Raw genomic sequence first — 17,315 nt, forward strand, 5'->3', positions numbered from 1 at the left:
ATTTTTGTAGCCATTACATTAGGCAAAGAAACAATTATTGCGTGGAAAATAGTCACGTTAGAAGGGGATTTTTTTTATCCCAGTAATAAAAATTTTAAATTAGTAATATTACTAAATTAATACAATTTTTTTAATTATTTGCCAAACCGATACACATTTTCTCATAAAGAGAAATCAATTTACTAAAAAACTAATTTTGACTTTTTTTTTCATTTTTAATTCAATAAAAAGGAGTGATGGATGAATATGGTATGATGTAAGATTGTAAGGTAATGTGAATCGTGACCACAGAAAATTAATTTTAAGCAAATCGATTTCGTTTTTTTTTAATTTTTTTAATTCAATAAAAAAAAGGACTATTTGATTGATGACTGCAAATCGGCTTTAAAAAACTTCATCTTGTTTTATTTGCTTTTTAATTTAGTCCATCGACTATCGAGATGATGGATCCATGTGAGTCAATTAAACCATCGATGTCCAACAGCATTTAGCATCTCATCTTCCTGAAAATACATATTAGTACAAAGCACTTGGTTCATAATTGGTTAAGGACGTGCAACCTTTGGCACATAGGTTATCGACATTTGGTTTGCGAGCAAATAGTGCAAGACATCTGGTACTCAACATTATGGGTTGGACAACTGAGAATGTTGCACATGATAATGACCATGTTTCTAAATATAGTGATCCTTATGCTGACAATGTATCGGTCAAGGAGATTGTTTGTAAAGATGGGAAGAAAACAAGTTGCAATGATGAATGCAGCACGCGTATTTTGTGAGAAACTGACACGGGCTACGGATGCTAATTGTACAAAAGAAAAATCAATGATGGTTAGGTGTATGAGTCTTTTTGGGCAACATATAGGTCCCATATTGTCGTGCAATACTATGTAGATATTCTTCAAAGGTGGTCGATTAGGAGATTTAGTTGCAGCATGTGTTTTTGCTTACATGGAATATGTTGACAGTATGTATAGAATTAAGCATATTTTCAATGTTCTGAAACATGAGTTCCACCAATGAAGAATGAAACATATTGGGACATGTCTTTGCCCATTATAAAATTGCTACCAAATTTGTTAGTACATTGACTTCCTAATGGTAGGTCGTAATCAAGTCATAGAATCAATGTTGTACGAGCTCATACCTTGTCGAAGTAAATAAAAAGTATATCCATGAATTAAAATCATGTATATTTTAAAGAATTTTATAAAAAATAACATTTACTATGTGCTCATGTTAACATGTCAATGTTCCACATCATTGTGGAATTGACCTATGTAATTGGCCCCGATATGTCATATACAATATCTATAGTGTGTATGATCTCAAAGGCTTCCATTTCGATCAATCACAACCTGTTCTCCGGGTGCCCTATCAGAAATGGTGCATATCTCAGGTTGCAACACGACATGTCTTCTCAAGTTAGTCAAGAAGAAGTCCCAGACATTCGCAATTTCTCATTCAACAATTACAAATGTTATTGGTATAATGTTCCAGTTATCATCTTGTGCAACGATCGACAACAAGTGATGCTCATATCTCTCGTACATGAATGTAACATTAATTTAGGCAAGTGACTTACAATATCAGAATGCATCAATGCATGGCTTGAATGTCCAAAAAAGATGACTGAAAGTTCATTTGCCTTGGATAATTCGATCTTCATGATATGTAGGCTTTATTTGCAAATCGAATACGGTACTTGGGACATATTAGTTCAGTACGCTCATGCTTTGTAACTCATTGTGATTTATCCCACTCGTTGTGCATTTTTTCCATTGTCTTCTATTTTGCAACTCATGCTTTGTAGTAAGTCACAATGTAATAATACTCAGTGCAAATATTAGCAACCAAAACCAGAATGAGAATCCTAGAATTTGCTTTCACCAAAGGTAAGACAATATAAGAGATAATGTCATAATCTAATCTCGAATGATCCCATGACATACCTCCAACAACACAAGTATATGGAGCGTCATATTTATTTACCATTTATGGTCTCGTCTTCTTCATTGATGCCATGATTTTCCAAAAACATCTATTGTCACGCTTTGTGCACTTCATCTAATATTTTCCTACTCACAATTTTTAACATGAAAATTGACTCCGTCTTTTATATTATATCGCTTTGCTGCAACAATAACATCTTTGGAGGAAAACTTCCTTCCAACTTGTAAATTACCAAAATTTGTAGAAAAACTTGTATGCCCGATCTTCTATGAAACAATTCTATAAATTCTACCTTATGTTGAGCATCAATGTCAACAATAAGCATGTGGGGTGGAGGTTCATACGCTGTAAAATATGGTTTAGTAAGAACGGTCTCTGGTTCAAAAATAATGTAATTTTTGAATCATCATAGTTAGAGTCCTAGATTAGATCATTATCGGTTTTTATCACTTTTACCTCCTCTTTGTTATAATGTACCAGAATAGATGTCCCTTCACCGGTGCAAATGGTAAGGAGAACATCATATGTTTTCGACAACCCTCTATTAAAACCAATATTACTTACAGAATGTCCTCTCGTATAACTTTATGGCTCACCCACATAACGGTTTCCAACATAGGACATCAACATATTGATGTTGAAATCAAAGGTGCCCATAGTATGTTGTGTCGGGATTTCGTGTTCGGGTTACAATTAACTTTGATGGTACACCAAAGTTGCAATCGAAGGCTTCAACCGAGGAATATCTTCTCATTGATGATTCTGGCATTCCCTAATACGAGCTTTTCAACAATAATGTGAAACCATCGCACAACCGTGTTTTTGGATTTTTTGCTTCTTATTCCTAGCCAAAACCTTAAGCATATTAATTGGAATTGTTGACGAACTTGGACCACCTTCCTTTACATCGACAAATTGGACACATAACTTTACTACAACGTTCCCAATTGAGCAATGCGCATTAAGCATTAACTCGACATTCGTGTTGCCATTTAGCTTAAATGTATCATATCATACAAGGTTCATTGACGTTAGGTTTCTATATTTCAAGCTTGAAATTCTCCTCTAGCTTGAATCCGAGGCTTTTCTTCTAATTATTGACAGAAGTTTGGTTAGTTTGATGCTTTCGTTGAAAGCTAAATCTGTAGATTGAGCAAATACAAAAATGACTTCGATGTCAATATGTAAAAAGTTTGATCGTTGTAATAAAAAATGATTTTAATTTTTTACTCATCTTTGCAAAAAAAAAATTGTGAATTGTTTCACATATTTAATAAAAATAAAAATTATAATATTATAGAAAAATAAATAGTTATTAACCAAATTTAAACAAGATAACAACGACAAATAATTATTTACTTACTCAAAATAATGTAGTTTGTTTGGCTGATTTTCCAACTTTTGCTGCAACAAATATGACCTTTGTTCAAGCAAATTAATAAAATAATTTCAAATATTTAATATCAACAGCTTCCTTCTCAACATGTAAATCTTTTGCTTGAAATTAAACTCAAGAACCCTTCCCATATCATCTTCATCTTATAGGAAAACTCTACCACATAATATGAAACATTTTTCAAAACGTTTGAAAAGATCGAATATGACTACACAAATAAGAAAAGATGTTTCCAGCCTAGAATTCCCAACATCCATTTTACATGAAGACTCTGCCATCTGATGGAGGAGACGAGAGAATTTAAGAAAAGCTTAAAACTGACAAGTTATCTCAGGATTCTCAAGATTAAAATCATTGAAGTTTTCTTGATTTTTCAAATTTCAATATGACGATTGTATGTTTTCCTTTTTTTTTATATAACGGCCTTAATTAAACTTAATGTTACCTACTTGACAGATGCTAACATAGCAGGCCTACAGAGCAAAAGCACACCCTGTAAGCCCGTCACAGAAACGAAGACGCATCCAATAACACGTACTTTCACCACCTATATACTGATACTCCCAAAATTGATCTATTTCTTTAAATTTCTTAAAAATCGACCCAATTCCCTAATTTTCTAGACATATTTGCTTAATTTTCCCGTCAGAAGCCGTACCTTTTTATAGTAGTTTCTATCTCATTGTCGTTTACTATAAAAAAGTTGCGCATCTTAAAATATTTGTTAGGTAATCACTTTTGACCATAAGTAAATATGGCTCGCCCATTGGACAGCCTTTGCTGTGGACGTCCGTCATATGGTGACATTAAAACCTACTTCAAATGGTGTATGAAAACGTGTACAAGGTTCACTATAAGCTCATCAACCCAATAGAAGAAAAAAAAAAGGACCTTTAAATAAAGACTCGAGAACCCTGAGGAGAAGCCTATAAATAACCCATCAATAAAAGGATTGTTATGGAAATCTCTTTCTACAACTTTCGGCACAACCGGTATCCGGTATGAACTATTCCTGAAACCCAATTATTATGTAAACAATATTAATAAAAGAATTTTGTATTTAGGTATATAATTTTTTTTATACATAATAGAGGAAAACAACAATCGCTACTGCCTAATTATCCTTGTATAGGTAATTCCGACTCTGTCAGCATATAAATCTGACTTGCCTTTTTCTAGAGGTTCATTGAAGAAATGATATCCAAACTCCTTTGTTTTTGAACTATTAGACAATAGATCGGCTACATCATTTGCCTCCTGATAAACATGCTCTAGACGAACAATCCATCCTCTCTGTAGTATTTGGTATATTGCACGGATCACAACATCTGAAGAAGACTCTGGATTCCTTTGACCAATAAGACTAACAGTTGTCAAACTGTCCATCTCGAGGATTAGTTGTCAAATTTAAGTATCTAATATGCAGTATTAAGTAAAATTTTGATCTCCATAACTTTAGGCAACAAAACAACAGGCTCCTAAGGCCCAATTTCAGATAACACAATCTGAAAAAAGAAAATACTTGAGATATGGGCTTTTTTATCTCCATTTCGATAGGGTTTAAGATTTGCTTCATTAATGAGAAAATATGAAATGGACCAAACTGAGCCACAATGATCAAAATATTACAAGGGTTTGGATTCATATATTACAATTTAGAAATACAGAAAAAATTATTTGAAAAAATCAAATATAGAAAAATATTAAAATTTATGAAAACGTATACAAAACTATAAAAATTTACTAAAATTTATTATAAAATATAGAAAATACAGAAAATATAAAAAATTAAAAATTTATCAAAACATAAAAAACTTTGTAAAATATAAAAAATTATTAAATTTTATTATAAATTATTATAAAAGATAAAAATGGAAATTTATTAAAAAATATAAAAAATAATTTTTAAAAAATATAGAAAAGTCTTAAAAATATTAAAATTTATTATAAATTTATCATAAAAGATAAAAATATAGAAAAAAATTATTAAAAATTATATAAAAAGAAAGAAATTATAAATTTTTGGTAGCACCGGGATAGTGGCGAATGACCATTGTACTCTAGGGGAGTAATCGGAAATTTTTTTATGGGAGATCAAAATTAAATTATAAATTCTGAGGTACTCAAAGTGCAAAATTTACTATTATATGATATTTTACCATTTTGGGCCAAGATGCTGAGTGCTGCATCTCATACTCAACATGCATCTACACAAAATTTTCATAGCTTATGGGATAATAATTTATCAACCAAGGTTAAACTGGTGACATGGTGAAGGTTCAACAGTTACTTACCGACCTATGCCGACGCCGTCATGTCCCAGTTTCAGAAGGATGCCCTCTGCATGCTGTTGGAGACTTGGTGATCCTGTTTTGGAGCACATCGACATTGTCCAGAGAGAGAGATTCAAACGAGCGTTAGTGACTATATATGTGGGCGATAAGGGGATCTGAAAAACAAGCAATCAACAGACATTTTTACCTTTGCCGAAACTGATGTGCGACAGCACCTCAGCCTCGGTGCATGTGGGTCGAAGATAGTCCCTTCCTTGTTGAAGCCTATGACTCAAAGCCCTTCTTGGTTGCCTTGGGTTTCATTTCCTCTATCCGATGGTTACTTTCAGCGGTTCTTTTAGTGGGGTTATGTGGGCAATAATTGCTACCGTATGAATAATTTATTATGAATACATGCATTAATGGCAGCAGCCAATTATTTACCAAATAATAAGAATATCGGTCAAACATCAATGAAAATGAACCAAAAGAAAATCATCAAAGAACGATTTATGAAAGAGACATACTACTTGTAGAGGGGTCGGTTTCTCTTCTTTTTTTAAGTTTACATGGTGTTTCTTCATTTTATTAATAAATTAGCATTATCTACGATTTAAGCGGTTAAGATTTTTTTTCGTTTATGATGAAAATTTAACTACTTAAAAGAGGATGTGATGTTAGAATGGTTAAAATATTATACAAATTTAATAAAATCATCAAGAATAGATCATAAATAAAACTAGATACGGAAGCATACATAAATTCATCAATTCATTAAAATTTGTTCAGATCTTACAAATTTTTATTTTCCAAAAAATAATTTTTCTCTTATTGGAATGGAAAAATATAATAGATAACCCTATTTCTTGGGAATCACTACCTCTTTAAATAACTGATTATTAAATCAATTTTTAGTATTTATAATTTGGCCCCTCATCAAATTATAAATACAACTTATGGTATCTAAACATTATTTCCATAACACTTTAATACATATGATACTTATAACATAATTGGTCATTTAATTTTGTATATCACACTTTATAATAACATTATTCATTATACATTATGCATTATACATTATACATATGTGCTCATAATTGAAGATTTTAATCCAACATGTGAGGGATCCGTTGGTCACCTATCAAAAGGACGTGAACATCTGCAAATAGTAGGATTTGAGCTCATAGCACTTTCACTTTGTGAACCTTGTCTCAAGCATTAGTGTTTCATGCCAAAATTGAGAGACCAAACCCTAACTCAACTTGACCGAGGACAATACCAATCTATTAAGAGATTCATCTACTCCAAAACAAATAACACTTCACAAACTTGTTCGGTACAATTTGTGGACAAATAGTGTCATAAAAATCACAATTTAAGAATTAATTAAGATATTGGGTGAAAATATAAATTTTTTCACACAATCTTTTAGCTTTGACCTTATATTAAAAAAACAATATTTTTATTAAATCTATACAAATAAATAACATGTAAGTTATGTATATATATGATATATTTTAGGGTAAACAATTAAAATAGTCACTTTTGTTTACCTTAAGTTATATTTTAGTTATTTATATTTGAAATGTTACGTTTTAGTCACTTACATTATCGCGTTGTAACATTTTAGTTACTGAGCCGTTAATTGCCATTAACAGTGTAATGGTAAGCTAACGTGACACGTTGAATCATCATTTCAAACAAAAAATTTATACAACCGGTTCCTATATTTTTTCGTTTTGAGCAATTTAATTTTTTTTATGTTCTTTTAACTTTTTTTTTATTTTCTATTTCTTCTACTTCTCCTTCTGTTTTCCTCCCTTCTCCATTTCTTTTAACATAGTTTTTCTATGTTTTTCATTTGTTAAAACTAGTCCTTATACTTTTATTTTTTTAAGTGAGGTGAGCTTGTGAATTAGTTTTAACAAACAGAAAACATAGAAAACTGCATTAAAATAAATTATGAAGGGAGAAAAACAGAGAAAAAAGCAGAAGAGAATGAAAAATAAAGAGGAAAAAAAAAGAAAATAAGTTAAAAGAACATAAAAGAAAAAAATAAATTGCTCAAAATGAAAAAATATAGGGACCAATTGTAGAATTTAACCTAAATTTTTATTTGAAATGATGATTTAACATGTCACATCAGTTTACGGTTACATTGTTAACAACAATTAATGGTTTACTAACTAAAATGTTACAATACGATAACGTAAGTGACTAAAACGTAATAGTTTAAACATAAATGACTAAACTATAATTTGAAGTAAATAAAAATGACTATTTTAATAGTTTACCCTATATTTTAATTTATTAGTTTGATAATTCTTAACTGTGTTAAAAAAACCAAGAATTAAAACCGATAATGTTCAAACATTTCAAAGGTCATTTGTCAACGGTAAAAGTCAACCACAAAAATGATGGCTGGCTATGTGAAAAAAAAAGGGAGCAGTCAACATAATATTTAGCTTAAGATGCTTCGGAGAAGAAGGTAGGGCGGAGTTTAACAGCCGCCTTTAGATTCGAAGGCTTAATTTTTATATTAATATTAGCTTTATTTTAATAAAATGATTTTATTTTATAGTTTTTTCAAATATATTTTTATATTATTTTTATAACATAAAAATAATTTAGGATAAATATTTACTTTAGTACCTAAGCTTTGCTTCATGATTCAAATTGGTACCTAAGGTTTTTTTAGGTCCAATTAGATATATGACCTTGGCTTATTGATTTAAATTGGTACTCTTTTTGTTGAAATTAGTAGTTAGTTATTTGAACTAATTTTAACTATGAAGGCAAGCTCAGATACTTAATTGGGTAAAAAAAGTTTAAATACCTAATTGAACAAAAAAAAAGTACCAATATGAACTTTGAAGATAAATTCAAGTACCAAAATGTAAATTACCCTAAATACTGATTTAATTTGAATAATCTTAGTTTTATTGGAATTGATTCCCGGTTCCTTGAATTTATGTTTTCCTGCAACATTCAATGGATGAAAAGACATGGAGAACGTCAGCCATGAATTTAGTATTTCCAACTAGCCGCATTTTTTTATTTTTATTAATCAGTTGGGTTGGTGGGCTGACTAGTGAATGGTGATGGTGCTACACATCTCAATCTTCATGTGGGCCAATTACACGATTTCATTATTACATTTATTATTATTTTATATATCACTTGATGTTTTACGCAATTATTTTATACATCCTTTCTCACAATATTGTGAATGATTTTTTTTAATTATTTAATAATTTTTTCTTCGTCATTGACACATATTTAGACAAATTTTTATTCTAAACTCCAAACAAAATTTTTTAAACCCTCAATTATAAACCCAACCTTCAAATCGTGAATCGTGAATTTTAAACCTCAAACCCAAATCAAAAATTTTAAACCCTAAATTCTAGGCATCAAACCTAGGACCTCGAAACCCAAACCACAAATTTTGATTTTAACCTCTAAACCCTAAACCTAAACTTTAAAATTGACCTCATACATCAAGTATTGAACCTTGAACTTTGAGGTTTGTGTTCGAGTTCGAGGTTCACGATTCAATGTTAGAGTTTAGGGTTTAAGAATTTGAGTTCGGGGTTCAAGATAAAAAATTTAGCAAAATTATGTGCTAATAACATGGAAAATTTGTTGAAATGTCAGTAAATAATTAGAATGGAACAATGAATGTTATGATAAGAAAGGTTTATAAAATAATTTCACCTTTTTCAACATAGAAGAATAATATAATGGATAATTATATATTTAAACATATTTAATATAACATATATCTAATTTTAAAATTTTGACTCATTTAATAAATTTTTTCTTAGTTGAATAAAAAAGTATGTTAATACTATTTAAACAATAAAGAAATTATTAAATTGAGTTTTTTCAGGACTGAATTTGAAATAAAGAAAAAGACTGAATTATAATTCAATCAGGCATGATCCTAGATAGTTAACACGATTAATTAATATAATATGCACATCCTCTATTTTATATACCATCAACCTTCTTTATAACAATTTCAGTTATTTGCTAATATTTTACCTATGACAACACACTATTATAGAAAGTCAATTGTTGTAAAGTTATCATAGAATTTATATCGTGAATTTCTATCAAATTAAGAAAGTGAGAATTATGTTCAAAAAAAAAAGTGGAAATGCGGCTGTTACATCAAGTATTGTGTCAGAATTAGGAGATTCTTATCGGACATATCCCGAAAACTCTTAATGGTGTTACAGATCACATGACTAAATGTGCTGATATAGGTAGTTCTTTGATACATTTATTTAGAGCCCTACCGGTTTCGGTTATGAGCTTGTTGGAAAGAGATCACAATGGGTCTATTTCCTCTTAATTATGGTTTATCTATTATAATCTTAATGCTGTCTTTTTCTACTAAAAAAGAAAAAGAAAAAGAAAAAATGGGAAGCAAATCAACAAAATTAAAATACATACATCGGGTGCATGCATCATTACGTCTTTTATTTTACATTCTTTCACTTGACTAATTATGGAGTTCATAAATCTAATAAGTCCAATTAATTAGTATTAGTTATCAAATTAAAGTAATTAATTTATCATGAGTTATTAAATTCAAGTAATCAATTTATAAGTTTATGATATTCCATTTCCATAGCAGAATATTTAATTAGGAAACTTAATAGTCTATGAAATTGATGTCTTTTAATTCCACTAATTGAATATTATTTTATTTAATAAAAAATTATTAATATATATTTTTCATATAAAATTTAAGTACTTTATTGAAATAATATTTTAATTAACATTATTTTAATTGAATAAATTATAATTAATAGAGTTGATTATATGAAATAGTTGTAATTTTACTTAAAATTTCAGACAATATATTGTTGTAGAAAATTAATTTAATAAATAAAATACTTCATAATTATAGATGTTGCTTTTATAAGTGAAAAGTTGTTATAGAGGATTCAAATAAAATATAAAAAATCGATTCTACTGAAAGTTTGATTGTTATACTGAAATATTGTTATAGAGAGGACTGATTGTATTAAAAAAATAATCGTAAAATTCCTATTTCAACAATTGGAACTTATTTCTAATCTCACTTAAAAAGAGTTCAAGGAAATAGCGGTGCGATAAATAATTCGAAATCTATTAAGTAAAGTATTGACTTCGAATTTTTTGGACAAAAAAAGTATTAGTGAAAGAAGTTGAGGCTTAAATCATCGTAGTGTTCTATGTTCAAATTAATATTTATTTTAGTCATTTCTCAATTAAATAAGTATTTGATTGACTCGGGATATAAACTTAATTATACACTTAAATATAATATTAGTGAAAGAAAATAAATTATAAAAAATATATACATAACACACATTTGGGGAATTGATTAACAAGTCTTTACTAACACCTTAAATACTTGATAACTTTGTTTAGATTGTCCTTTGATTTTTTTTTATTTCATATTAACTTTAGAATTTGATAGATTTTTCCAAATTAGTCTATGAATTTAGATTCCGTTAAGATACGATGGTGTTATAATTTGATATTATGTCACATTATTATCTTATTTTTTTAAAAAAAAATTATACATTTTTCAATTATATATGTAGGTATGATGGTGTTATAATTTGATATTATGTCACATTATTATTTTTTAAAAATTATACATTTTTCAATTACATATATTTTTAAGAATTTTTAATTGATGACAGAATCGGTTAAGGTATGATGGTGTTATAGTTTGATATTATGTCACATCATTATCTTTTTTTTCTTAAAAAATTATACATTTTTCAATTATATATATTTTTAAGAATTTTTAAGTGATGATATGACACAATCTCAGAATGCCACACAATCATACCTTAACGATTGAAGATCAAAATTGAAAAGAATTGTCAAGTTCTTGGATTAATATGAACAAAAAAAATTCATTAACCAAATTAGAAAAAAAAATACTAAATTTATGGGATAAATCTCAAAATTACATATAAACCAAGGTTTAATGTGCAAATGTATACATGAATTTTGATTTTGTGTACTTTTTATACATAAAATTTTGATTTGATCCAATTATTATAAATTATTAATACAATTATTGATATAAAGTCATTTTATAATTATATATTGCATAATAAATAAATTATATTTATCTAATATAAAAATAAATTAATGTATTTATCTATTTAAATTGTATGATTATGTCAAAATTAAAGTTTCAAGTATACATTTGAACCTCAATTAGAGTTTCACGTGTATAATTGCATTAAATTAAAGCTAATGTATACAATTATACATTAAATTGAATAAATCGAAGTTCATGTATAATTTAAGATTTATACTCTAAATTTGTGGACTAAATATTATTTTTATTTTATTGAATGTAGACAGTATGTTGATTCTCTATTTTACATGAACTATTAAAATAAAAAAATAAAGAAATTTAATATAAAAAAGTATTAATTATTAATTAATTTTTAAAATTTAAAAATTACACGAATTTGAAAAGAATTCCACCGTGTCAAATACACACGTAAGACTAAAAACCTATCAAAACAATCAAGCTGTCATTACCTCACCCGCAGGTAAGGGCTGAGACCTCAACTAGACAACGACAATTCGCCGCTGTTTCGTGAATTACCTTCCATTTTACTTCCTTCCCATCGCACTCTCTATAAATATATACATATAAACATAAAAATGGAGGACCAAACATTTAAAATTACAATACCGAAATTCCTCCCATTAAAATTCTTTTAGCTTCTTCGTTTGGCTGCTAATGGCTTCTTTCAACGTATCTTCTCCTTCAACTGCAGATCTTTCTCGTCTTCAGTAAGCTCTCTTGTCTGTTTCTTTTACGGGTTTGGCTCTAATAGTTTGTATTTAAAATTCTTGTTTTAATCCTTTATTTTTAAGTTAGGTTTCTTATGTGTTCTCTTTGGCATTTCTTTTTTTTGCTCCAATATGGATTCCTTCTATTATTTGGTTTTCCTTTCAAATTTTGAATCAAATGTCAACTTTTATTTTTAGGGAGTAATTGTTCCGTTTCGATCTGATACAGACGCTGTGGTTATATTGGATTTGGTCTGTCACTTTTATTTTGATTGGTCGTTGACTTTAATTTTAAACGACTCAAGGTTTCCGATGGCTGGTGATATGAAACTTTGAAGAATCTCACCCAAAAGTTAGGCGTTAGGATCAGAGAGCCTAGGTCCATATTCTTAAGGAAATTCCGTACTTTATGTGAGATCCAAGTCCTATACCTTGGGATTAGGTATATACTAGTTCATCACGCTTTGTCCTATATCTTACCATTAGGCATATTTTAGTCCGCCAAGCTTTTTTGCAGTTTTGGTGTTTACGGTGGTTGACTTTGCGCTGGCTTAATCTAACCTCGACAAATGCTGTAATTCCGGTATTACCATCAGAGCGGCAGATGACACTAGTTTTATTTATTCGAACCTCGATCAGACATTGCAATGTTGAGCTCATCGCAAGTGTTGCTTATTAGCAACTGAGAGATACGGTGAATGTTTGGCGGATTGCACCTGAAAAGCTAGCTATTAGGGTAAGAGAGCCTAAGTTTGTATAAATGCACAAGGGAATCTTATACTTTCTAAAGTGCTATCCAAGTCCCATACCTTGCAACCAGAGATTGTTACCTATTAACTTAAAAATTTAGCCATTTTGTCAAAAATGTCCTGTCTTTACATACAAATTTAGCCTTGGCTGGAAAGCAATGTGGCGATTTTATTTACGAATTCTTTGAATGATAAATGCCTTTGTGTTTAGTGTTCAATAAACGGCTAGAACTAGAAAGAAATAAAAGGTACAACTTTAGTAAGCCAAACAAAAGAATAACCTATACAAGGCTTATTTGTTTTTGCTGCTATTTCACATTTGATCAATTTGATAAGCAATTTATTTGTTTTTGCTGCTATTTCACATTTGATCAATTTGATAAGCAATCATCAGATCATTCCACTCATATCTACGTACAATTTTTAAGGTAACTTTCTTGGGTATGTTTATAGGATTCTAATAATGCTCAATTTCTGCCTGAAGTTGCTAGAGTTTGTTCAAAGAAAATATTTGGGGGGATTTTGTCCGGACGCACCCCAAGTGATTGATGTTTAATGCATTATCAATGTTGTATGCAGTCTTTACAATTATCAGTACAGTTTGATTGTTGGAAATTCTTATTGAACTATCTTTCTGCTCAGGTCATCCAAAAGTTTCAAATTCTTTAATGGATTGCACAGCACAAATCTATTCTTAACAAATGGCTGCTTACCTGATTTGGCCTTGACGCGGTTGGATAGTAGATCATCCTTTGTTATTAAAAGTGGTGGCAAAACTAGAGCTGCACTTGTATCTGGAGAAGGCAACATCCTGTCTTATTCGAATGGCAATAATGCTACAACAAATGGTACCCTCTTCCATGATAAATCGGTAGGGATTGAAGCACAACAAGATGCAATAGCATTTGGAACTCTTGCGGCCGATGCTGCTTCTACAAGTAATGGCTTTCCGATTGATAATGATGATTCTGATTTGGATCGTCCAACTGAAGGTTTTGCTTCCATCCTTGAGGCAATCGAGGACATTCGCCAGGGCAAGGTTTGTTGTTTTCTTGGATTCTTTTTGTTCCCTGAGCTGATAATACTTCTGTATTTTATTTTACTGCATATTGGTCCTTTCGTTTACTAATCTGAATTAATGTTGCAGATGGTATTGGTTGTAGATGATGAAGACAGAGAGAATGAAGGAGATCTTATAATGGCAGCTGAGTTGGCGACACCGGAAGCAATGGCCTTTATTGTGAAGCATGGAACTGGGATCGTTTGTGTGAGCATGCTAGAGGAAGATCTGGAGAGGTTGCAGCTTCCTTTGATGGTGAACCAAAGAGAAAATGAAGAGAAACTCCGCACTGCATTCACAGTTACAGTGGTATGTTATTTTGTCTCATATCCACATCCAAATACATGAATAATTTCACTTTCTATTTGGAAAGAAGTTCCTTCAATGATGCTAACCTAAAGCTTCAGGCTTAATTGTTTCTTACTGTTAATGCTTTGAAAATTATAGCCACCTACTGGGGGCTGAATCTGAATGCTGATAATATTACATGCGTGGAAGATATTTATGATCGTGATTGCCTATATTTTTTTTATAAGTTCATAGAACAGTTTTGTATACACCATTTTATAATACTTTAAACAACGTATGATTGAGGACTAGTTGGTTTTAGACTTTTAGTTCCAGAAAGATGGCTTCAAGACTATATAGTTGAACAATTTCAATGGGTCTTAACTTTTCTGTTCCGTGAAAATCAAATTTGCAGGATGCAAAACATGGTACTACAACTGGTGTATCAGCTCATGATAGAGCAACAACAGTATTGGCCCTTGCTTCTAGAGAATCCAAACCTGAGGACTTCAACCGACCGGGTCACATTTTCCCACTGAAGTATAGGGAAGGTGGTGTCCTAAAAAGAGCTGGGCATACAGAAGCTTCTATTGATCTTGCAGTGCTAGCTGGACTGGACCCTGTTGCAGTTCTCTGTGAGGTTGTAGATGATGATGGATCCATGGCTAGATTACCAAAGCTTCGCCAATTTGCTGAGCGGGAGAACTTGAAAATTATATCCATAGCTGATTTAATTAGGTAAATAAATGAGTATCATATCCAGCTCTGTGCTTTCTACTTATCTTTCATGCATCCTATGGTTAAGTTGCATTTGTTGAATTTGCCAAAACTATTATCAATTGTCTATTGAGTTCTTGAAGAACAATAAAGGAAAGGACTACTTCTAATGCTACTTATGATTTGACAGGTATAGGAGAAAGAGGGATAAATTAATTGAGCTTGCTGGTGCTGCACGGATTCCAACTATGTGGGGGCCATTCACCGCCCATTGTTACAGGTCGATATTGGATGGGATTGAGCATATAGCAATGGTTAAGGTGAGGATAGTAAATTCTTATAGGAAGTTTCACTTCCACGTATTATCTGTAAATCCTGTATAAATACTTTCCTTGTGGTTAGTCAAGTCAGAAATGTTTTAATCTATTTTCATCACATTTCCTGTTCTATTTCCATATGTATCATCATTCTATATATTCTTTTAGACTTTGGGTTTTCTTAGATCAAAAGCATTCATTCTGAAGAATATGGCATGATTCTTTTTTCGGGGGTAAACAGGGTGAGATTGGAGATGGGCAAAATATTCTTGTGAGGGTTCACTCGGAATGCCTCACGGGAGACATATTTGGATCCGCTAGATGTGACTGTGGGAATCAGCTTGGCCTTGCAATGAAACAGATTGAGGCTGCTGGCAGAGGTGTTTTGGTATACCTTCGTGGACATGAAGGCAGGGGAATTGGTTTGGGCCACAAGCTTCGTGCATATAATCTTCAGGACGCTGGTCGTGACACAGTCGAAGCAAATGTGGAACTTGGATTGCCCGTTGATTCAAGAGAATATGGCATTGGCGCACAGGTATATATCTAATTCAAAAACGAAGAAATAATGAATGGAATTAAAAACAAAGTTCGGTAAATAATAAATCGAGAAGGATCCGAATCCTGGTTTACACCCGTGGGCTTACCCATTTGCTCTGATGGATTTTACTTATTTCTTACCTCTCAAAAATATTTGTCAAAACTTAACCTCCGACTCTTCTTTGCAGATACTGAGGGATCTTGGCGTGCGAACGATGAAACTGATGACTAACAATCCGGCCAAGTACAGTGGACTCAAGGGTTATGGATTAACAATAGCAAGCAGGGTTCCACTACTAACTCCTATTACAAGGGAGAATAGGAGATACTTGGAAACAAAAAGAGCTAAACTGGGTCACGTATATGGCTTAGATTTTAACGGCAGTTTGAACAGTCTCATTATCGGCGGCAATGGTAACACGGTTGCTCCGACGGATGCTGCATCTGAATCTTAGAATCTGCTGCTGCTGCTTTGGGCTTGCTTTTAGATGTAGGCAACTCGTTGACATGATCCATTGCTACAAATTGACATCAATACATCACATCTCTGAACTTGGTTAAAAATATGAAGATTTATGCATTCACTTTGGCATATGCTTCCATGTAGAAAATATGATTTCTATACAAAAGGAAGAGCCATTGCCATTCATTCTTTTTCTAAACAACATGTCTCTCATTTGTTAGTGTTGTAATTCCAATTTTATGTTAATAAAATTTAAAATGAAAAATGCTTTTAGCATATACTTTACATTTATTTTCACAATGGAATTTTAATCTAGAATTTATATTTGGTGATTGTAAAAGTATTTATATACTAACAGTGAATCACAATATGAGATTTTATCACTTAACTCGTAAATTTAAAAATATTTTAAAATTTTCAAAATCACAATTGAATAAGTTATTAACAAGTCATAAATGTTATATTTTTAAATATTTTATTACTTAATTTACACTATTTTTAAAATTTAAGTTTTCAAATATGCCTGGAAAATATTTTAATTATTTGCTTATCATTTATAATGCATCAACTATAAAATTAATATATCGATGTAATAAATTAGACTTATGTCATGAGAAAAATTAAAATTAATATATTTATAATTATTTGAATTTGAATTTGAATTTTAAAAAATCAAATTTATTATTTATCTACATTTGTTAATTACATGGAAGATAATAATTATAACTT

At 30.6% G+C, this 17,315-nt stretch overlaps 1 protein-coding gene and 1 long non-coding RNA gene across 3 annotated transcripts; one reads left to right on the forward strand and one right to left on the reverse strand.

Moving 5' to 3' along the window:
- Positions 1–4,391: 4,391 nt before the first annotated feature.
- On the reverse strand, positions 4,392–6,094 carry LOC121221447 (uncharacterized). Of its 2 annotated transcripts, none has more exons than XR_005918849.1 (3): positions 5,833–6,094; positions 5,511–5,718; positions 4,392–4,699 (listed from the first exon to the last, which is right to left on the reverse strand). It is a non-coding gene; the product is annotated as an uncharacterized lncRNA (long non-coding RNA). The 2 variants fall into 2 exon arrangements; XR_005918843.1 differs by having other exon boundaries at positions 5,646–5,718; positions 5,833–6,030.
- A 6,109-nt stretch (positions 6,095–12,203) lies between these two features.
- On the forward strand, positions 12,204–16,862 carry LOC121221463 (bifunctional riboflavin biosynthesis protein RIBA 1, chloroplastic). Its single transcript, XM_041101864.1, has 7 exons — positions 12,204–12,452; positions 13,844–14,240; positions 14,349–14,570; positions 14,965–15,287; positions 15,457–15,586; positions 15,825–16,121; positions 16,312–16,862. Exons 1-7 carry the CDS (start codon positions 12,400–12,402, stop codon positions 16,576–16,578), a joined length of 1,689 nt encoding a protein of 562 aa, XP_040957798.1. The 5' UTR covers positions 12,204–12,399; the 3' UTR covers positions 16,579–16,862.
- Positions 16,863–17,315: the final 453 nt, after the last annotated feature.

The sequence above is a fragment of the Gossypium hirsutum genome, chromosome A03 (genome assembly GCF_007990345.1).
Source record: "Gossypium hirsutum isolate 1008001.06 chromosome A03, Gossypium_hirsutum_v2.1, whole genome shotgun sequence".
NCBI classification, from domain to species: domain Eukaryota; kingdom Viridiplantae; phylum Streptophyta; class Magnoliopsida; order Malvales; family Malvaceae; genus Gossypium; species Gossypium hirsutum.